Source organism: Barbus barbus, assembly GCF_936440315.1.
Source record: "Barbus barbus genome assembly, chromosome: 34".
Classification (NCBI taxonomy): Eukaryota; Metazoa; Chordata; class Actinopteri; order Cypriniformes; family Cyprinidae; genus Barbus; species Barbus barbus.
The window spans coordinates 2,830,822-2,854,485 of record NC_136762.1 but is presented as its reverse complement, the minus strand read 5'-3'; the positions used below and the strand labels follow the sequence as shown (position 1 = coordinate 2,854,485).

Sequence of the window (23,664 nt, the reverse complement as noted above, 5' to 3'; positions counted from 1 at the left end):
ATGCATGTCTAGATTTGTTTTATTTTTTCTCTGCTCTTCAGCGATGGAGAAATATGTCTGTTCAAAACACTTCAACGCAGCACACACCTTTTGATGTTGTATAACGAGATCAATCTATTATTTATTCTGATTACAATGAAAGACTCATTTATCACAGACTAAATTCTTTTGACTTTGGCACAGTTGACAACCACACAATGAATTGCAACAAGCTCAGTAAAAGCAATACATCCATCCTGGATGGCATAGAGCATTATTTTAGTAACATTTGTACATTATTATTTCGAATTAGCTTTCTTTCTTTTTTTTTATATTACTAATTAGGTTTAATTTATTTAATTAATTTTGTACATCTAATTTATGTTAGTTTAGTCTGTTTTTATTTGTTTGCAGTTAGAATTTATTTTGGCTTCAATTTAAACTTATTTCGTTTAGTTGCCAATGCTAATGCAGTTTTCATTTCATTTAGATTTTCAAATTGTTTTCATTTAATTTTTGATTTAAGTTTTTCATTGAATGTGTGTGTGTGTGTGCGCGTGAATGTATGCATGTGTGTGTATATATATATATGCATGTATGTATACACTGAACAAAATTATAAACGCAACACTTTTGTTTTTGTCCCCATTTTTCATGAGCTGAACTCAAAGATCTAAGACTTTTTCTATGTACACAAGAGGCCTATTTCTCTCAAATATTGTTCACAAATCTGTCTAAATCTGTGTTAGTGAGCACTTCTTCTTTGCCGAGATAGCATGATTATTGCAGAGGTGTGGCTTAGGCTGGCCACAATAAAAGGCCACTCTAAAATGTGCAGTTTTACTGTATTGGGGGGGTCCGGGAGTGTCCGAAAACCAGTCAGTATCTGGTGTGACCACCATTTTATATATATATATAATATATATATATATATATATATATATATATATATATATATATATATATATATATATATATATATAATATATTATATATATATATATATATATATATATATATATATATATATATATATATATATATATATATATATATATATATATATATATATATATATATATATATATAATATATTATTATTCTGTTATTTTCAATTAACAGAATTGTTTTAGATACTTTTTAGTTAACGGTAATAACATGGAGCAGACAAAAGCTAGATAAATTATAATGTGTGTGTATATATATATATATATATATATACTTGTAATTCACTTAATACCAGATTTTAATGATAAACAAATTAAACTTAAGAAAAGCATGTAAAGATAACAAATTAAATTTAATTGAAAATTGACCACATTACAGTACCTAATTAAACGTACTTGTAGTTGATCTAATACCAGACAAATTAAATACAAGTTAAATATTGACCATATTACGTAATTAAATACACTTGAAATTTAACACCAGAATTTAATGATAAAACAAATGAAATCAAATTAAATAATTACCGTATTAACTAATTAAATATACTTAAGAACAGAATGTGATGATTAATGCATTAAATTTAATTTAAAAATGTACCATATTACCATGTACACTTAATCCGGATATTAATGATAAAATGAATTAATGTTTTTACCATTTTTATTCTTAATTGTTATGTAACAAGTTTTAAATCATTCATGAGGTTCTCTTTCTGTTGGGATTTGAGTTGGGAAAGTAGAAAGTGAGGCAGCTCTCTACTTTTTAAAACATAACCTACTTTCTGAACATTGAATCTGATGTATTTAGCTCTTCACAATAACAGACGACAGCTCATATTTTAACACACCAAACTTTAAGAGCTTTTAGAACTGTGTGTGTGTGTGATGAGTGTGTATGTACAGTGTGTTAGAAATTTGAAGCAAATTGGTGTTATAGAAGTATGGTGTGTGAGAGATTGTGTAAATGAGACTGCTAAACTAAAAGCTGCTAGACTGTCTGTCAGTGTCACACTTATGGAAGTGAAATAAGCGAGTAGTGTGTGTGTGTGAGCTACAGCGCCCTTATTCCTGTGTGTTAAGTTCATTTAAAAGCTCATTGGTCAGCAGGTTGTCATGGTGATGGATGGTGGCCCTGTTCCTGCAGTATAGCCATAATCACAAGCGTTTGCTGCATGCATGGATCAATAATCAGTGTGTGTGTGTGTGTGTGTGTGTGTGTGTGTGTGAATGCTATGGTGGTCCTGAGTCAAGGAACTTTTGGAAATGAAAAAATCATCATGGCTGCATCATTTTGACATATCAGGTCACCGTCCATGTCGTCACTTTCGTTTAGCGAACCATGAATTCTTTCGTTTTCTTTACAGCGATCAGATGTGCTCATTGGTCTGATTTAAAGATTCATGAACTGTCACATTGAGTGATCTTTGTTTTCCTGTTGCATAACATCTGCTATTTTTAATATTTTACATTTGTGGGCTAAAAGCATGTCTGTCTTTTTCTATAGACCTGTCACCATTTATCCATTTCTGTCTGTCTTCTCTTGTGTTGCTCATGTTTGTGTGTTCTGTCGGCGATTCTGTGGTCTATTTCAGTGAAATCAGTTCAGATATTAAGCTCAAATTCTAATAATGATTGTTTGTGCTGAAGAGAATCAGAAGGGATTTCATGTTATTTCTTTATAATCGGATGTTAATTCGGTTCACTTTTCTGCAGTAAATCAAGTGATTCATGTTCTTTCACCCAAAGGAATCAAAAGTGAATTGTTCTTTTTCTAAAGAGAATCAGGAGTCAGTTCAGATCACTTCCCAAAAGAATGTGTGTAAACTCGCTTCCTGAACAGAATTCAAAAAGAATTAAGCTTTTTTTCTGAAGAGAATCAAAAGTGACTTGTTCTCTTCCTGAAGAGATTTAGAAGTGAATTTGGTTATTTTTTGGGAGCGAATCGGAAGTGAATTTGGGTCACTTCGTGAACAGTTAGAAGTTCATCTAGTTCTCATTATAATAAGATTCAGAAGCATGTGAAGTAAAATTTTCTGAAGAGAATCAAACATGACTTTAGCTCGTTTCCTGAAGTGAATTATAAGTGAACTAAGGTTGTTTTCCGGAAGAGAATCAGTAGTGAATCCAGATCATTTCCCAAATAGCATCAGAAGTAAATATTAATCTCTTCCTGAACAGAATTTTAAGTGAATCCAAAGTGAAGTCTGTTCTTTTCCTGAAGTGAATCAGAAGTCAATTCAGATCATTTCCCAAAGAGCATCAGAAATAAATAAAAATCAGTTCCTGAACAGAATTAGAAGTCTCTTTTATTTAAAGAGAATCAGAAGTGAATTTAGTTTACTTTGGATCTGAATACAATCTAAAATGACTTCTTCTTTTTCTAAAAAAAAAAAAAAAAAAAAAAAGAGAGCGAAAAGTGAATTGGGTTAGTTTCCTGAGGGAAATCAAAAATGAATTAAGATCACTTCACAAATAGCATCATAAGTAAATTCAGTTTACTTCCTAAATGAAACTAGAAGTGAATTAAGTTCTTTAAATGAAGACCATTTTGAACGGAACTCATTTACTGTGGATGTAAATAAAAGCACTTTACATCCACAGCAAATTAATTCCATTCAAAATTGTCTTCATTTGTTTCCTCGAGAATTAGAAGTAAACTGGTCTATTTTTTTTTTAAGAGAATTCAATTTGAGCTGAATTTATGCTGTTTTCCGAACTGAACTGGGATGAACTGAAATTAAACGGATTCTAACCTTTCTGTGTGTTGTATTTGTGTATATCTGTGTTTATTTGTCTATGAGAGTAAACGCAGTTACCTGTCCAAGTTGTGACCAGTAACAGACAGTAATCACCTCACAGACTTGTACCGGAAGGAAGAGTTCCTAATGGTCAAGAGCGGAGGTCATGTCCAGAGCCCACGCTTCCCCAGCTCATACCCCCGCAACCTGCTGTTGTCATGGAAACTGCTCTCGCCGCCCAACACGCGCATCCTGCTGGAATTCGATGCTCAGTTTGGACTGGAGGAGGCGGAGAATGGAGTATGCAGGTGAGGGCGGAGCTTTGGATGGAAACTTTAATGTATAATGAATTAGATCTATTTAAAGGTGGGGTAAGTGATTTCTGGTAGCCAATGTTGATATTTGAAATCACCAAAACAAACGCGCCCCTACCCCAAAAGGGTCTCGCCCCTATTTTGATAGCTCCGCCCCACACATACGTACGCAACCCAGGCAACGATTAGTTCTGCAAAACCAATCTTACTCACCTATCGAGTATAGAAACAAAGCAACCTTGGCGTACGATCGCAGGCCTTCCCCCTCCTTGAGTTCTCTCCAGCGGCGCGGCGCGACAAAATAATATAGAGCTCATTACAATCAATGATGCTGTCTGCACTGGATGGGACACGACAAATCCCGACAGTAAACTGCTACCACTTTCTGTTTATGACGTATGGACACAAATTTTAAATTATTTTCAATGGTAGCTTTGTCGCGTCCAGTGTAGAATCTAGCTGTTGCGGCGCGGTGTCCGGTGTAGACACGGTGTAAGCCTTCTTTTGTTTCCGTAGATGTTTTCCTCTTGTTTTTTTTATCCGCCATTTATATCTTTCTGTTATCAATGTCATATGCACTGAGCGCTCTCTCCCTCTCTCTTACTGCTGATTGGCTACAAGCTGGGCCCGACTCAGTTTTCTAAAGCGTTTTTTAAAAAAATACATACCCCACCTTTAAGAATTTTAAGTGGCAGCAGTTAATGGAGTCTGCAGGTGAGGGTGGAGCTTTAGAATGGATGAATGCATGGATAATGAATTAGATGTTTAAACATTTTTGAAGTGAATTTTGAGGTAAGACAGAGCTTCGGCTGGATGAGTTCATGAATAATGAATTAAATCTATTTAAATGATTTAAGTGGACAACAAAAATGTTTTCAGGTGAACATGGAGCTTAGAAATGTTAAGTACGGGAATAATAAATTAGATCTATTTAAGAGTTTAAGTGGAGGTAGAGAATGGAGTTTTCCCGTGAGGGTGGAGATTCAGATGGATTAGTTCATGAATTATGACTTTGTTCTATGTAAGAGTTACTTGGAGAAGGAGATTGGGGTTTTCAGATGAGGGTGGAGCTTCCAAATGGATGATGTCATGAATAATGAATTAGATCCATGTAAATGTTTTAAGTAGAGGAGAAGAATGGAGTCTGCAGGTGAGGGCGGAGCTTCAGGATGGATGAGTTCATGAAGAATGAATTTGATCTATTTAAAAGTTAAGCTGAGACGGGTAATGGAGTTTTCAGATGAGGGCGACGCTTCAGATAGTTGATTTCATAAGTAATGAATTAGATTTGGTTACAGGTTTTAAGCAGAGGCAGAGAAAGGGATGGAGCTTTGCATGGAAGCGTTTATGAATAATGAATTAGATCTATTTAAACGGTTGAGAGTGTCATTTTGACTCTTTGGGTTGGTCTATATGGTAAATGTTTAACAGTTTAACAAGCATCTAAACCTAAAGCCCTTTACATAGCTATAAATCTGATTAATTCATCATAGGAACGTTGATCCAGGACCTCCAGGAGCATGTCCTACATGGTTAAATCATGTTGTAACACGTGGGTGAGAATAACAGGTGTGGTTCTCAGATTCCTGTGGTTCTCATTCTGCATTTCTGGACTAGAAATAAAGGCCTGAAGAGTTAAAACATGATATGAATATTTAATGAGCAGAAAGCCAATCAGCGCGAGTATCTGTGTATGGGGCGACACTCTGGTTACGGGTTTGTCCTTGAGGTTAGAGGTTTTACTGTGAATCTGATACTTTTTATAAAGACCCTCGAGACATTGAGACTAAAAATAAAGCAGGAAAAAACACATGAGAGATGAGGTGAATTTATAGGATGAGAAAGAGGCAAGAAGTGAAACAAGGACATAGAAAAATATATAACACTAAGTTTCTTTTTTGTGTAAAATCGAATAAATTATATGATCTAGATAAAAGCATGATATCACATTACCAATTACTGCATTGCTGATCATGGTTTTGTGTGTTACTGTATGTACCCAGTGTGTATTTATATAAAGCTGAAATAATAGAAAATAGAATTAGATGAAGAACTTAAATTAGAATAAATTAGAACTGTTGCATTAGCAACAATATAAATAAGCTAAATATAAAAAACTTATAAAACTTACAAAACCACACAACATAATTGCTAAAACTTAAAGTAAATTAAAACCGAACTGACAATATGCAAATAACAGCTAATTCAAAATACTAATAGATACTATAATAGCATATAAATTAAACTAAATTGTGATTATAATCATATTAATTTTTATCTAATCGGATGTATTTGAGGATCAGAAACAAAGCATTTTTTTAAGTAGCCCTGCAGATCTGCTTGATCAGGTGTTTATGCTTCACCTGTGCAGGTGATGTACTGACAGCTTTGTATGTTGCAGGTATGATTATGTGGAAGTGGAGGATATTTCTGAAATCAGCACCATCATCTGGGGCCGCTGGTGCGGTCAAAGAGCTCCATCACGGATCACATCCAAAACAAACCTCATCAAAATCACCTTCAAATCGGATGATTACTTCGTAGCAAAACCAGGATTCAAAATCTGCTATTCACTGCTGGTGAGTTTCAATGCTGTTTGCATCATGGCTGATTATTTTTAAAAGAAATTAATACTTAATAAGGATGCATTGATCAAAAGTGTCAGAAAAGACATTTATAATGTTACAAAAGATTTCTATTTCAAATAAATGCTGTTCTTTTTAACTTTTTATTCATCAAAAAATCATGAAAAATAAAATGTTTCTCACAAAAATATTCAGCAGCATAACTGTTTTTAAAATTGATAATCAGAAATGTTTCTTGAGCAGTAAATCAGTATATTAGAATGATTTCTGAAGGATCATGTGACACTGAAGAGTAATGATGCTGAAAATTCAGCTTTGAGCAGAGGAATAAATTACATTTTAATTAGGGCCGGGACTTTAACGCGTTAATTTAGATTAATTAATTACACAAAAATAACGCGTTAATTTTTTTTAACGCATTTTAATCGCACTTATTTTTGCACCGCGGAACGTTTCTCACTGGATGAGTTTCGGCGGACCGATTATACTGGAGCACCAACTAGCGTCAGAACGGACTTGCGTTCGTGGAGACCGGTCTTGACTAGGGCTGGGTATCGAGTTCGATACTTTTTAGGCACCGACCGAATTGCCTCGATACCACCGAGTATCGAAAAACGTCTTGTCGTTCGGTACCAAATTTCGATACCTAAGGGGTTAATCTCATCACATCAGTGAGCCAATAAGCCTGCATCACTAGCTGTGTTTGACTAGAAACGGCGACGTGCAGATTGATCAGTGTTTGACCTCCGCGAGAGCGTTTCGAAAGCGCACGGAGCAGTCCGCTCTTTAAATCGCGCGGTTTGTTTATTATACACAGACTGAAGCTCGAGTGACGTTCGCGGTCATTTCAGCGTCTGCCGCCTCTCTAAATGAGGACATGAACAACATCTCCAGACCTGCTCTGAAAGTCACTTCATGAGCATTTTACCGTTTGATTCGAGTAAAACTAACTCATCTCATATACACACAGAACTGTAAAGGTATTCCAGGCAACCCGTCAAAATAAAAGTTCGGTTTTAATATTAACGGTATTAATATTGTTCAGCAGACAGTACATACTGCTACTACTAGGCTACTATTAAAATTAAAACTTTTTTTTTTTTTAGTAATGATCACACAACAGTTATTCCATGTTTTAATTTTAATAGTAACCTCCCTTTGTTTTGCCAAAATAAATAAACTTTGATTTTCAATAATTTAAAGAGAAATTAAATGTTTTATGTCTTCATTTGAAAACCAGATACAGAACACAGAATTTCTGAGGAAAAATAAAACATTTCATTAGGCTATTTTAAGAATAAATTTAAATAAACTAAGTTGTTTTTATGCATTCAAATAATTAGACATACTACACCAGAATTTAATAACAATAAAACATGTGGTGAAAGAAAATAAAACACCCACTTATGAAAGTGGATGAAGGTTTTACATTTCTTGAAGTCTTTAACAACCTAGAAATGATGATTCTGTCTGAGCTATGTGTTTTAAATGAACATGCACTAGTGTAAACGTAGCCTAACAGATGTGTAAACTGAAAACTATTTGAACTTTATTAAAATTATTTATTTATTGTGTTGGATATATTTTGTTCCTTTGTGCAGTGGCTCAGGAGATGGGACTTTGAGTCTGTATAAATATCAACAAGCTAAAAAAAATAGTTTTTTCAGATAATGTAATCTTATTAAAACTTGATTTTATAAAACTGGTATCGAAAAAAGTACCGTTCAGGAACCGGTATCGAACTCAAGGTATCGGTATCAATATCGAAATTTTTTGAACGATACCCAGCCCTAGTCTTGGCAAGCTTCCTTGGAAGAACGAACTCGGAAGGACGCGAGAACACAGAACGCACACTTATGAGAACTGAGATGTAACTTACTGCATTCCTGCTTAACTGACCGCATAGTCTCAGCATAAGAAACGGCCAATGAACAATAAATATTACAAAATGTCATATCATAACTTATTAAAACATTTCATACTATTATAGATATTACTTTCATATAATTGTATTGTTTTATTTTACAGCGTTATATGTTTTACTGTTAAGATTCATTTTAATATGCCAATAAAAATGCAGACTTTCTCCGGGTCTTATAACTTTATTAAAATTAACCAAAACAAAACGATAAATGTTTACTTTCAACTTGAAGAGCCGTTAAGTATTTGTGAGAGCGACTTTAAAGCTTACAGGCTTCCGTACACCGGCCGCCCACAGCGTTTTCTGCGATTTCTAACGGCTCGATTCTCTTAAGTCTGCACTCGATGCATCCTCAGTTTCAAGAACATATCCGGGCACTTTCATGCATCCTCTGTACTTGCGTTCTTGAGAATTGGAACTGAACTTCGACGGTTAACGAGAACACAAGGACGCAAGATCGCTGAAGAACGCATATTGAGAAACAGACAAAAACAAACCACAGTGAACATGGACAAAGAAGCTGATGAGACCGCTTTGGTTGGCCCTGTGGATGGGAAATTTAAAAATCCATATAAAAAAACTTACTTCTCACTGTTCTCAGGTCAAATATTTATATGCGATTAAAATGCGATTAATTTCGATTAATTAATTACAAAGGCTCTAATTAATTAGATTAATTTTTTTAATCGAGTCCCGGCCCTAATTTTAATATATATTCACACAGAAATGTTATTTGAAATTATAATCCTATTTCACAATATTACTGTTTATTGTAGTTTTGATTACATAAATGCTGCCTTGGTGAGCAGAAGAGAACAAAACATAACCCCAAAAGTAATATAAAATATTACACACAAAAAAATCATGATGTAAAATGAGTCTAGAACAAGAAGTGTCTGTTTCATATCAGGTTTATTTACTGTAGCTGTTGTGCACACGCTGAAAAGGGGATGCTATTGGATGGTGGAATGATAGCAGATGGTGTGAGAAATATTTTACAACATTTATTGGGACTAAAGCCATCCTGCTTTATGACTACTCGTGGCTTTTTTTCTCCACACAGGGCAAAACGGCGATAATCTGGTGCTAGCTGCTAGCATAAATATGCAATATGTTTTCTGTGAGTGTAAAACTGTAAATTTCAGAGCTTTGGGAAACAATGAAAACAGACACCTGCGCTGAACATAAATGTAATGAAACTTAATTTTAAGCATTTTAACTGGGTTTTGTGCAAAACTGGCAATGTTGAGGAGCTGTGGATGGTTGCCAAGGTGTTGCTATGCAGTTGCTAGGGTGTTCTGGGTGGTTACTTGGTGGCTGCTTCTTAAAGTAACAGCTTCTTACCTGAAATGCTTTTTACCTTAGATGAACTTACAAAATTTTGGCTTAAGACATTTGTTTCTGAGCCAGAATAAGACAAAGAGAGGTGTGAGCGACAGTACAAGAAAGTGAGAGGCCGTGAGACTGAAGTGAACGTGTGAGTGTGTAAAAACACTGATGTAATGCGGAAACTTCCACCCTGTCTTGAGTTGTCTGAGCTTAGTTCTGTGTCTTTATTACATATACATGGAGAAGCTCTATAATGAGAAATGACAGCTGAAAACATGTCTTAAAATAAAAAAACTCTTCAGAATCACACACTCATTAAAAGAATAGTTCACCCAAAAATGTAAGTTTGCTAAAAATGTGTTCGCCCTCAGGCCGTCAAAGATGTAGATGAGTGTGTTTCTTCATCAGATTTGGAGAAATGTAGCATTGCATCAGTGTCTCAGCAATGGATGCTCTGCAGTGAATGGGTGCCGTCAGAATGAGAGTCATCAAAATAATCCACACCACTCCAGTACATCACTTAACATCTGGAGAAGACAAAACTGAAACAAATCCATCATTAAGGCATTTTTACTTCAAAACGGTGATTCCATCTAAGATCCGAGTCCATAAATCCATAATAACGCTTCCTCCAGTGAAAAATGGTCTGAATCAGGAGAGAAATCTGCACAAATCAAGCACAGTTTACAAGCCAAAACCGCTCTAAACAAAACATGTGGCTGGGGTTTGATGAGAAACAACAGGAGATGGACTTTTTCCACTGGAGGAAGTGTTATTATGAGTTATGGACTCGTATTTTAGCCAGAAGCAACAGAGCAGAGGATCTATTGCTGAGCAAGTGATGGAATGCTACATTTCTCCAAATCTGATGAAGAAAAAAACTTGGATGGCCTGAGTTTGAGGACATGTTTAGCAAATTTATATTTTTGAGAAAATTACTCCTTTAATGCTGTTGGTGTCTGTTAATGGCACAAAGAGTTGTGGAGAGTTCCTCTTCAGGAAGATGATGTGTTTGTTTGTTTCATAGACCTTCTGTAAGCATTGTTTTATGTTCTTGAAAAATATGGACCAGTTTCCAACGGTGATGTTTGTTCAGCTTCTCTTTTGGGATTAGCGAATGTTTGTAGATCATTTTGTTCAAGGTCTTTAGCTATAATTAGATAATTCTCCTTGAATGTTTTTAGGATTTGCATCTTTGATGTTCATTGTCAAAAACTAATGATGCATGAGGGGTTTTATTTTATATTTGTATTCTGCTGAAGGCATGTTGACCTAAATTAGGATAATTTTAGCTATGAAATGAATTCAATATTCATGTTCTTTGGAGAAAATCCATGTCATAATTCCCAAATCAACTTCGCAGATATCATTCTGCTGTTTTAAAGTGTTAATTAACTTAATTATCTAACCTAAAGTTCATGTAAAGTTAAGTATTTAACTTAAGCGATGCATTGAATAATGTGTTAACATATTTCTGAGTGAGACTGAATATGCAGCAGAAAATGTTGCTTTAGCATTGAATATTGTTTGTGGAATTTTATGGGGTTTATTGTAGAGAGATCATATGAGTGATTATAAATTGCATGTAAATTAGTGTAACAGGTTTTGAGGTTGGTAATATATATTATTGTTTCTGAGCAAAGCCTCTTACCAAGGCTGCATTTATTTGATCAAAAATACACTAAATATATATTTAGTAAATATTTTTGAAATATAATTACAATTTAAAATAACTTTTTTCTTCTATTTTAAAATGTAATTTATTCTTGTGACGCTCTATAATTGTGCATTCAGTCTCAATAATAGCATTTTCTGCTATAATATAAATTTTCTCCACCTGCTTAGCCATGGTCATGTCAGCAGAGACGTAGTTTCAGAGGTAGATCAAGTTATTATATTTTGATGAAAGATAATTTTTCTTTCAAAACAGCTTGCACTGATGAATCCTGCACAGTAAGACCAGGAACATGTTTAGAAGGTAAATGAGTCACGTGGTTGAACCCTGCAGCTGCTGGACTTCAGGTTCAGGGGTGGCAGTTTGTTCGGATCCGTCATGTGTAATTCCCTGAATCTGCGGTATTCCTGACATTTCCACATTCCCACTCTGCTCCGGACGTTTCTGTAGGACACGAGCTGTGTGTGTGTGTGTGAGACATCAGAGGCCGTAGAGACGTGATCTCTGATGGGATACATCATCATAACAGACCGCCCGCGACCTCTGACCTCCTTCTATTGTTTGCATTGCTGCAGGAGCAGATTTATGTAACGAGAGTTGCAGCACAAGGAAGTGTATTTTCAGAGCATATGGAGGGTTTAAAGTAAACTGCATGTCAGTCTTCATGGTTTATATTTAAATTTCTTCATTTATATAACGTTTTATTTTCAGCAACAGTTTCATTGGTTACTGTGTATTTATTTTTTATATATTGAAGTTTTCGTCTTAGAATTTTAGTTAAAGGTGTCTCTTAATACTTGCAGTTTAAGTATCGACAAATTTACAATACTTTTTTTCTTTTTTTTTAACTGCAGTTTTTATAGTTTGTAGTTTTTGTTTATTTTGTTAAATTACGTCAGCTTTCAAAGTATGATGAAAATTGTGGAAATTAAGTAAACTGCAGGGAAAAATTCAATAGGTTCTGGCTGCAGACTTGCACTTGCGCTTCCGCGACTGACATCACTTGCAATCTTTTTAATTTTTTTATTTTGTTCTATTTATTGATTATTTTTATTTTGAATCACTCAACATTTTACAACAGTAGTCGTGGTATTGTGGGTGGAGAGAGCGCTGGACATTCACTCCCCCCACCTACAATCCCTGCCGGACCTGAGACTCGAACCCACAACCTTTGGATTATGAGTCCATAATAACTACCGAGGTTTTTGAAGTAACCTGCAGGGAAACATTTTCAAGATTTTCATTTAGTTTTAGTTTCTTTCATGTTTAAAAATAAAAAATAAAAAATACTTTCAGTATCTTAAGTTATTTAAAAAAAAAAAAAAAAAATTTCTCGAACCCATTTACAGGTTAGTTTTTATAAAATTATTTTGCGTATTAATATATTAAACTGTTTTTCTACCAATGATAGTTGCAATATACAACAAGAAATGCTGTTCTAAACACACTGTCTATATTCTGTCCATCTCTCTTTCCTCGTTATTGCTGTATAACAGTGGAGGTGGATTGATGGTCTTGTTAATTCGGGTCTCCTGATGGTTGTGTAATGTTCACCTGTCGTTTACGGCCGGTTTTAAATGTCAGCGCTGTGATGTCTGTAGCTCCGCCTCCTTGGCCGTTGACATCCTGAGTGATGATTCTCATCTGAGTGATGTTGTTTGTGTTGCTGATTGCTGCTGCGTGTCAGGAGTGTTTCCAGTCAGGATTTATCAGCACAGATAATGACTTTCCCAGATTTCCCTCGCCGCTGATGTAGAATACGTAAATTCCTGTGAAAAATTCATGAAACTGACAACAAAAGTTTGAAGTGTCTGCCTATTTTTCAGAACAGCTCACCTCTCGCGTCTCTGACCAACTGGGAAGCAGTTACAGTGATGTCAGTAAGTATTACACACTTCTAGATGATGAAACTTTTGGTCTTTTTAATTGTATTTCAGTGTCGGAGAAGCTGTTTTGACATTGTTTCTTCAGTAAATCCCAAATGGAGATGTTTAGCAGAATGTTCCCGCTGCTCTGGCGTATACAGTGATACAGAGCGGATGTGTTGCAGGAAAGTGGGATTTTACAGTGTGTGTGTGTGTCTGTAGGATTTCAGGGAGGTTTCTGGGACGGACACGCCGCTGTCTGCGGTCGCTCTGGACAACGACATCGCCAGCGTCAGCACGGTGGAGGAGCTTCTGAGACACATGAACCCCTTCACCTGGCAGGAAGACCTGGAGCAGCTCTACACGCGCACACACTACTACAGACCACGAACTTTCCACAACGACCGCAAACACAAGCGTGAGTCTCTCTCTCTCACACACACACACACACACTACTACAGAGCACGAACTTTCCAAAACCGACCACAAACACAAGCGCGAGTCTCTCTCTCACACACACACACTCTACTACAGACCACGAACTTTCCACACCGACCGCAAACACAAGCGTGAGTCTCTCTCTCACACACACACACACTACTACAGACCACGAACTTTCCACACCGACCGCAAACACAAGCGCGAGTCTCTCTCTCACACACACACACACTACTACAGACCACGAACTTTCCACACCGACCGCAAACACAAGCGTGAGTCTCTCTCTCACACACACACACACACTACTACAGACCACGAACTTTCCACACCGACCGCAAACACAAGCGTGAGTCTCTCTCTCACACACACACACACACTACTACAGACCACGAACTTTCCACACCGACCGCAAACACAAGCGTGAGTCTCTCTCTCACACACACACACACTCTACTACAGACCACGAACTTTCCACACCGACCGCAAACACAAGCGCGAGTCTCTCTCTCACACACACACACACTACTACAGACCACGAACTTTCCACACCGACCGCAAACACAAGCGTGAGTCTCTCTCTCACACACACACACACACTACTACAGACCACGAACTTTCCACACCGACCGCAAACACAAGCGTGAGTCTCTCTCTCACACACACACACACACTACTACAGACCACGAACTTTCCACACCGACCGCAAACACAAGCGTGAGTCTCTCTCTCACACACACACACACACTACTACAGACCACGAACTTTCCACACCGACCGCAAACACAAGCGTGAGTCTCTCTCTCACACACACACACACACACACTACTACAGAGCACGAACTTTCCAAAACCGACCATAAACACAAGCGCGAGTCTCTCTCTCACACACACACACACACACACACACACTACTACAGAGCACGAACTTTCCAAAACCGACCGTAAACACAAGCGTGAGTCTCTCTCTCTCTCACACACACACACACACACACACACACACACACACACACACTACTACAGAGCACGAACTTTCCAAAACCGACCGTAAACACAAGCGTGAGTCTCTCTCTCTCTCTCACACACACACACACACACACACACACACACACTACTACAGAGCACGAACTTTCCAAAACCGACCGTAAACACAAGCGTGAGTCTCTCTCTCTCTCTCACACACACACACACACACACACACACACACAGAGACAGCGCAGAGACCGGTATCGTTAACCATTCACTGAGTTTTTATGAGGCAGACGGAGGTGATTTCCTTCCATCCCTTAATTTATGCCTCCCTTCCTCTCTGTCCATCCAGAACTTGTGATTATGTGAGTCATTAGTGAGAAAAAAAAATCCAAAACAACACACTGGAATGTTCTTCACAAAATACACACACACACACACACTGAACTTGCGGCCCTGATAAAGTTGAAACATTGCAGGTTAAAGTGCCAATGGAGAGTGTGTTTGTTAGGGTTTATATGTCTGCTTGTTTTTACTGGGATCAGGATGTAGTTTGCTGGTCACTATGGTTATAGTAAACCCGTCTCGCTCTCTTTCCCTCTCAGTTGATCTCGACCGTCTCTATGATGACGTGAAGCAGTACAGCTGCACTCCATGCAATTTCTCGGTGAATCTCCGTGAGGAGCTGAAGGCGACCAACGCCGTGTTTTTCCCACGATGCCTCCTGGTGCAGCGCTGCAGCGGAAACTGTGCCTGCGGCACCGACAACTGGAACTCCTGCAGCTGCAGCTCCGGAAAAACAGTCAAGAAACTACACGAGGTATCCCACAATGGACTTTGATGAATGACTGTTTTCAAACAGGTTTCCAAACACTCCCTCCATCTGTCATTGGTCAGTCTGACACATAGTCCCGCCCCCAGACTCACTCCATTGGTTGAGTCCAGTGGTTGATTAAATACAAAAATCAAGTACTCAGGTATTTGATACCCTAATAAAATAATACTCTAGTACTACTTTTCCAAGTTACTTGAGTAATAGTACAAAAAGCACTGATCGATAAACCATGTGTATTATTTATTCTAACCAGCATTAGTCAATAAGAGAGGTTTCTGCAGACATTTAATATATAGTGATCGGCAGATGAGCAAATGTTTTGTTTTATTTTATTAGCAAAACAGTGTTATTTTACTATCATTAATACAGTAGTTTTTGTTCATATTTTGAGTTTGATTTTATTTTTTGATTTTCTCTCTTCACTGAATTAGTTACATTTTGGCAATTTGTTGTGCATGTTTAATTTTTTTAATTTTTTTTTTAGATTTTATATATATATATATATAAATATAAACAACAGTGATATAGTATCATTGATATATACTATTTTAGTTTTTGTTAATATTTTGAGTTGAGTTAGATTTTACTTTTATATTTTAGAATTTTTTATTTTTTTTAGTTAAGTTATAGTAATTTTGGTTTTGCCTTTTTTTAAAAAACATCTATGTATTTTTTCATAAATTTTTAATTTTTTAGTTTGTTTATTTACACTAAATGAACATGTAAAATGGTATGATTGCTGAAGTAGCTGAAATAATTTTGATATTTGATTTTTAATTTAATAAATTCATTTGTAATATTTCAGTTAAGTTACAATGTTTTTTATTAATTTGTATTATCTTACATTAAATCACCTAGCCTGTACAAACAGTGACATACAGTCATGGCCAAAAATATCGGCACCCTTGGTAAATATGATCAAAGAAGGCTGGGAAAATTACTCTGCATTAATTATTTTGATCTTTTATTTAAAAAATTCACAAAAATCTAACCTTTCATTGGAGAATAAGAATTTAAAATGGGGGGAAATATTATGAAATATGTTTTTCTCTAATACACATTGGCCACAATTAACGGCACCCTTTTATTCAATACTTGTTGAAACCTCCATTTGTCAGTTTAACAGCTCTAAATGTTCTCCTATAATGCCTGATGAGGTTAGAGAACACCTGACAAGAGATCAGAGACCATTCCTTCATCCAGAATCACTCCAGATCCTTCAGATTCACAGCTCCATGACGGTGCTTCTTCTCTTCAGTTCACCTCACTCATTTTCTACAGGGTTCAGGTCAGAGGACTGGAATGGCCAGCAGAAGCTTGGTTTTGTGCTCAGTGACCCATTTTTGTGTTGTTTTTGAGGTTTGTGTTTGGATTATTGTTCGGTTGGAAGATCCAAACATGGCCCATTATAAGATTTCTAACAGAGTCAGTCAGTCACTTGCTGCACATCAGAAATATATTGTTTGGTTTTTCTCATTGTGATGGATGATTAAGAGCTTTGTTTTCCCTCCTATTTATGTTTCTGTGAAACAGGAAGCCACGGCTGGATAATTTCATGTTCATAATCACCCTTGAGTGCTCAAAATTGTGAATATGAATGGGAATATACTTCAGAGATATTTTACTCATAAGAATTTCTAGGGGTGCCAATAATTGTGTCCAACGTGTTTTTGAGAAAAACATTTTTCATAATGATATTTCACCCGTATTAAATTCTTATTATCCAATGAAAGGTTAGATTATTATTATTTTTAATAAAAGATCAAAAGGATTAACAATAAAGATTAATTTTCACAGCTGCCTTTGATCAAATTTACCAAGGGTGCCGATATTTTTGGCCGTGACTGTATGTGGACATACAATGTATAAAATATAATTTTATTGACAGTAATCAATACTAAATTTGGAATTAGTAACTTGCTTTTTTCAGCCGATCAATGAGGATAAACCACTTGGCTTATTTTGCGTCACTCTAAACCAGGGCTGTCCAAACTCGGTCCTGGAGGGCCGGTGTCCTGCAGAGTTTAGCTCCAACCCTAATCAAACACACCTGAAGCAGTTAATCAAGCTCTTACGGGGCATACTAGAAGCTTCCATGCAGGTGTGTTGAGGCAAGTTGGAGCTAAACTCTGCAGGACACCGGCCCTCCAGGACCGAGTTTGGACAGCCCTGATCTAAACCGATCATTGAATCGAAGAGGTGTTGACTCAAGAATCACTGAAGTGAGATCAGTCTGATGTGCAAATGAATCATTTAGTGCCATTTGTGAAGCGATTCACTGAAAAGAATCAGCTCGTTCAGGAATTGGATGTTGCTCTTGCATCTCAAAATGAGTGGTGATTTCAGTCAAAACAAGAGTCGGCGTTTCAGCATGAAATGTTGAGGTTTTGAGCATTTGTGTGTGTACTGGTATGCACAGCATCTTATGTAGCCATGGAATGGTGAATTCTGTGTTTGTCAGAAGCGGCGTTTGTTTTTCCTGTGGAGTTTGAGCGAGTGAAGTGTGTGTTCCTCTCTCGGCTTATCAGCTCCAAACACACACACACACTGTATTTTGTGTGCTGAAACTCCACTGTATCTCTCCATCCATTCACTTTCCATTATCCCATAGCTCTCTCTCTCTCTCTCACACACACACACACACTTTATTTGTCTTTGTCTCCGTCTGCTGCTGTTTTCCTCTGATCAGTTGTGACCAGTGTGACGCTTGTTGTTCTGTGTGAGATTTTCAGCAAATGACACATGAAATCAATCGAGAGACAAACACACACAGTTTTATCTGAACTGATGACAGCTGTAAAGTGTGCTGTCTGTAACGGTCTTGCCTGTCTCTTCTTCTTTCCCCTGTTTGTCCTGAAATAATAAAACAAACGCACACACCTCCTCAGGTTTAATTAATAGGACAATAAAGGAATTCTCCTCCTCTGTGTAGGACACTATAGGAATATAGGTCTTATAGATTTAATTTAAACCTGTCCTTTTAGTTTTATTTCATTGTTTACTATGTTCAGTGTAGGTTGGTTATTTATTTAGTGTTTTCAGACGGTCAAGGTTGATATCATATATAACTGATATTTCAAATGCTTAAGATGGCTAAAGTATTTTTAATTATTACTGTATGATAATGTAGTTAACTAATGGAACCTTTTGTTAAGTGTTACAGAAATATGAATTTTTAAAACTAGAAAATTATTTAATTTATTTTTGGTAGTAATCATTTATGCCTCAAAATAATGTTGAATTAAATTTCACATGTTATTATTTTTATTTTTTTTCAGTGGCTGATGTATGCATGTTTGAAAAGTATTACATTTGAATGAATTTATACTTATTTTATATAAAAAAAATTATTTAAAATTATGTTTTTATAGATATAATTGTATAAAATATATATAATAGATAGTTTAACAACAAAACTCTGATCATATGAAAAGTTGCACACTCATCATTAGTCGTTAATTGACATATGTAAGATGATATGGTATAAAGCCTCTAATGTCTATAAGATTTTGAACCGATTCGTGAGTTTTATCTCCGAGCAGCTCTTCATCAGAGTTGTTGTTGTTCGTGACTCCTTCAGCTCGGTGTTTGTTGTCCTGTGACTCCAGCGAGAGTCTGTGCTCTGTTTACTGTGTTTTTATTATTTTGTGCTGGTCACATGACTCATAACTCATATAAAACATCATTTCAGTTGCTGTAGATTCAGTAGCGGAGCAGGAACAATGAATGTTTTGAACAATGCTCTGTGTGCATTCATCTACATTCTGCTTTAACTTCCTAACATATTAACACCAATAACTGAAGACACACAAACCTAGTCAAATTTCAACCTGAACCTAGTCTGACCCAATCTAGTGTTAATAACTGGAGCGAAGCCTCATGGGATGTCTGATGCATCCTGGGAGATGTAGTTGCATATAAAGACGTGACATCAGCATGACCATGATCCAGCTGTAGAGTGATTGACAGCTGTCACAGAGCTGTTGTGTAGAATAACAGACTGTTACCCACGGCAACATCTGCTAAATGTGATTGGCTGCGGCTGTCAGTGCTGACTAATATGAGACATGCGCGCACACACACAGATAAATGAGCTTTGAACATACAACACATCTAGAGCGATTGGTAAACAAATCAACTGAGAAATCTTTTATTTTCTGCCCTGATCAAACAAACAAATATCACTGTGGCTCCAGACACACCTGCAGCTTTGGTTATTTTGATAAGGGATAAATATTGTAATAAACTGTTACAGTCATTCTTATGGAATGTTCCGGGTTTAATTCTACAAACAGCATCTGCTGCTTAATATCCATTAACACAGAAAATCACACAGACTTACTCTTCAGTTGATTTTTTTGAATGAAAACGCAGTTAAAGTACGACTTTTATAATGTTTGCTGCTATTTTTGTTTGTGTAATTATTATTATTATTATTATTATTTTTAGAACTTGCAATAGAACCCAGAGCCTTAATTTTAGTTTCACTGTGTATAAGCAAGGTTATTTTATGTTCTTATTTCTTGATCTTTTATTTATTTTTTCTTAATTTTATTTTTAACATGTACAATTTTAATTGTTATAGTTAACCAAATTTGCTGAATAGAACTTTTTACATTTATTTGTAAAAAATAAAATAAACTTAGGTAAATTTGATTAGGTTTAATTCTTAAAGAACAAAATGAGCTAAATTAGATGTTAGGTTGTTATAGTTAAACACAATTTACTGTATTTTTTTTTACATTTTAGTCTGTAAAGAACACAATTGTTCGAACTTAAATGTATTTTTAGTTAAATTTCACTGAATTTGATTTTTCACATTTAGTTGTAAAAGCAACAATTTTTTTGAAGTTATTTGATTTTGTTGAATTGTTAAAGAACAAAACTTGCCTTTTTAATTTTACATTTGTTTATACTCAAGCAAAATAATTTACTGACTTTTATTTATTAATTTTTTTACATTTGGCTATAGTTACATGTTTTTAATTTAATTGGTTCTAGTTACAAAACAAATGCTACATTTATTTGACTCTTGCATCTAGTTGTTGTAGTTAATAGCAATGTACTAAATTTCTCTCTTAATATTTCATGTGTATGTTGTCAGGTGCTGAAGTTTTCTCCAGGTCCGAGTTTCTACAGGAAGAAAACACGAGCTCACTGGGTTCTGGAGGAGATTTACCTGCAGCATCATGAGAGCTGTGACTGTGTGTGTCAGTCCAGACCGCCGCGATGAACACACACACAGTACGCCATTCAGACGTATAGCTACAAGTCATGCGTCCACATAAACAAAAACCCTATTAGACACACAAACACACACTCGTCTGCGGTGTTGGGAGACTCTGATATAATGTAGCTTCATTGTTTCAGTTTTATGGTTTAGATGTTTATTGTGTCCAGTAAAGTCACATGGAACTCACCAATGGAATGTAGATGAATATTAATGAGGCTTTTGCTCTCTGAGACCAATCAGACGTCAGAGCTCCCTGAAGGGGCGGATCCCTCACTAATCTGATCCAAACCAGTGTTATTTATTAAAAGAACTGTCTTTTGTCTTTTTATATCTGTGACCATGCTGTTGTATGTGGCTTTTTTCATATTCTTTCTTGTCTGAGTGACTCTCATAAAAACACGTTCATTTCTACCCAAAATGAACAGAAACATAGTTTAAATAGATTTAAAAAAGCCTATGTTAAGGTATGACACTTTATTTTTATTTTGTATGCATTAATTTGACAAATAAACTGATTTAACCACTATAGAAGCCTGTTTCCACTCTAAAATATGATTCTGTAAGTCATAATTTTGCAAAATGCGTCTGAGAATTTATCACAATAGTGAAATTGTACATGAAATTGTAACGTTACTAAAATATTTGAATTTCTATGATAAAATCGGTCATTTACATGAACCTAAGTCATTATTATAGGAAAGTTTTGAAATATTTTAAGTTTTATGAAAAACCAAGTCATTACATGAAATTTCTCAAGACATTATGACTTATGAGAAAGTTTTGACAAAATGAGTCATGAAAAAATTAGGAATTTTTATGGAAGACTAAGTTGTAATTATTAGAAAGTTTTACATTTTTATGAGAAACTAGTTCATTACATTAAACTAAAGTTTTGAAATATTTTAATTTTTATGAGAATCTAAGTCATTGCTATATTAATTTTTCCTTAAGTCGCTATGATAAATATTTGAATTTTTTATATAAAACCAAGTCATTACATGAAATTTCGCAAGTCATTATTACATAATTTTTCACGAGTCACTATGAGAAAGTTTTTTTTTTTTTTTTTTACAATTATGAGACATTTTGAATTTTCTTTTTACGGAAAACATTACATGATAATCTATTACGTGAATTTTGCCAAGTCATTATTATGAGAAATATTCCCAAGTCATTATTACGTGAATTTTTGTCAAGTCTTTATTATAGATGTTGATGTAGATGAAAGTGGTCTGTTGATGTTTCATCAGCCAACAAAAGCGCTTGAGGTTTCCGGTGATATAATTGTGTTGCATATTTCTTCAGATGACATGCTGTTCTCTGTGATCGGCTCCAGCAGCGTCTCGCTGTAAATCCGTGGGCCTTCTTCTGTTCCCTGATCTGAGTTTAATTTAGCGTTGGCCCTGCGGGACTCGTTCATACTGCTGCAGGGACGGATGTTGACGGTGTGGATTTAGTCTTTAATTGCGAGGCTTTAAAGTGCTTTTATTAAACTTTAAGACACGCAAAATGAAAGCAATGATTCTTTGTCGTCTGTGGAGTACAGTGTTTCTCGCGCATGTCTGATTTCTGTCAGCCCGACCGTTTTCAACATGTATCGGCTCATATAAGCACAAAAATAAAAGAATTGTGTCATGTTTGTCTTGGATTTGTTTGTCTTTTTGATAAAATAGAATTCATGCTAGAATATAAGTTTCTTAAACATTAACTTCTTTAGCAAATTTATTCTTCAGTCTTGTACACACAAAGCAGCACCGCTCACAAACACGGCTTTAATCGACCAATCACCACAAATTAGCGTCACAAGAGGGGAATCGTTTGGGAGTCATTGAACAAATAAGGTAAAAATAAATGCATATTATAAAAAAAAAAAAAAGGTTTTTTTTTTTTTTTTACCTTGCATGCATATCAGCCTGTTATTGGAGACTCCCAAAACCAAAATATGAACCTTTCATAACCCATAATAGTTTGAGCAGATGAGGTGGTATTGGCAACCTAGCAACCAACAGTAAAAAAACAAAACAAAAAAAGACCCTCAGAGGACATTAGTCACGTGGGTTTAATGTTTGCTACATTTTAATTTATTTGGCAAATGTGTTTCTATTTAACATTATTCGCATTAACTCTTTTTCACGTCAAAAACCACCTCAAGTGAGCGTCAAAACTTTTTGGGGAATTAAATTTAATTTTTTTTCGGAAACAGAATCCATCCCTATTCCTCTGATGTGATATTTCAAAATGTGCTTAAAAACATGGTGATGGAAACATAGCTAGTGAACAAATATGGTGGACGCGTTGATGGTAAATTTGATTAAATAAATGAATTTTATTTTTATTTTTACAATAAGCTAGCCAAGTTGCATGAGCAAAATACAACAGTATTGTAAAATATATACTAATTCAGTTTACCACACTTATGAACTGAATACAAATTCACACTTGATGCAGTCTGTATTCATCATTTTGTAGTTTTTTTTGTTTGGTTTTTGTCTTTTGGAGAGAAAAAAAAACTATATTGCGATCTTGCACCAAACTAATTTTAAAGTTTTTATAATTTAGTTGTTTTTCTCAATTTTATCTTTTAATGTCTATATAATTTTTTTTCAGTATTTAGTTTTATGTTAGTACTTCAACTTTAAATGACAGTGAAATCAAAAATAAGTTTACTTTTTTTATATTAGTTTAATCCAGTTAATGCTTATTAGATATTTTAAGTATTGCTTTTGTTTTTAATTTTAGAAGAAAATTTCAAAAGGCTCTTAGGCTTTTGCATCAGATCTCTTCATATATAGATATATAAAAAAAAAAAAAAGAATAAAAATGGCAAAAACAACAAA

The 23,664-nt window shown here is 35.4% G+C and overlaps 1 protein-coding gene across 1 annotated transcript in view; it reads left to right on the top strand.

Annotated features, from left to right (window-relative positions):
- Positions 1 to 22,466, top strand: part of LOC306854185 (platelet-derived growth factor D-like) — a 30,159-nt gene extending 7,693 nt beyond the window's left edge. Inside the window, exons 2-7 of the mRNA XM_079392007.1 lie at positions 3,786 to 3,972; positions 6,380 to 6,557; positions 13,315 to 13,368; positions 13,576 to 13,771; positions 15,365 to 15,579; positions 20,699 to 22,466. Coding sequence (XP_079248133.1) covers positions 3,786 to 3,972; positions 6,380 to 6,557; positions 13,315 to 13,368; positions 13,576 to 13,771; positions 15,365 to 15,579; positions 20,699 to 20,827 — 959 coding nt within the window. The 3' untranslated portion in view covers positions 20,828 to 22,466. The remainder of the gene's footprint in view (positions 1 to 3,785; positions 3,973 to 6,379; positions 6,558 to 13,314; positions 13,369 to 13,575; positions 13,772 to 15,364; positions 15,580 to 20,698) is intronic.
- The last annotated feature ends 1,198 nt before the right edge of the window (positions 22,467 to 23,664 follow it).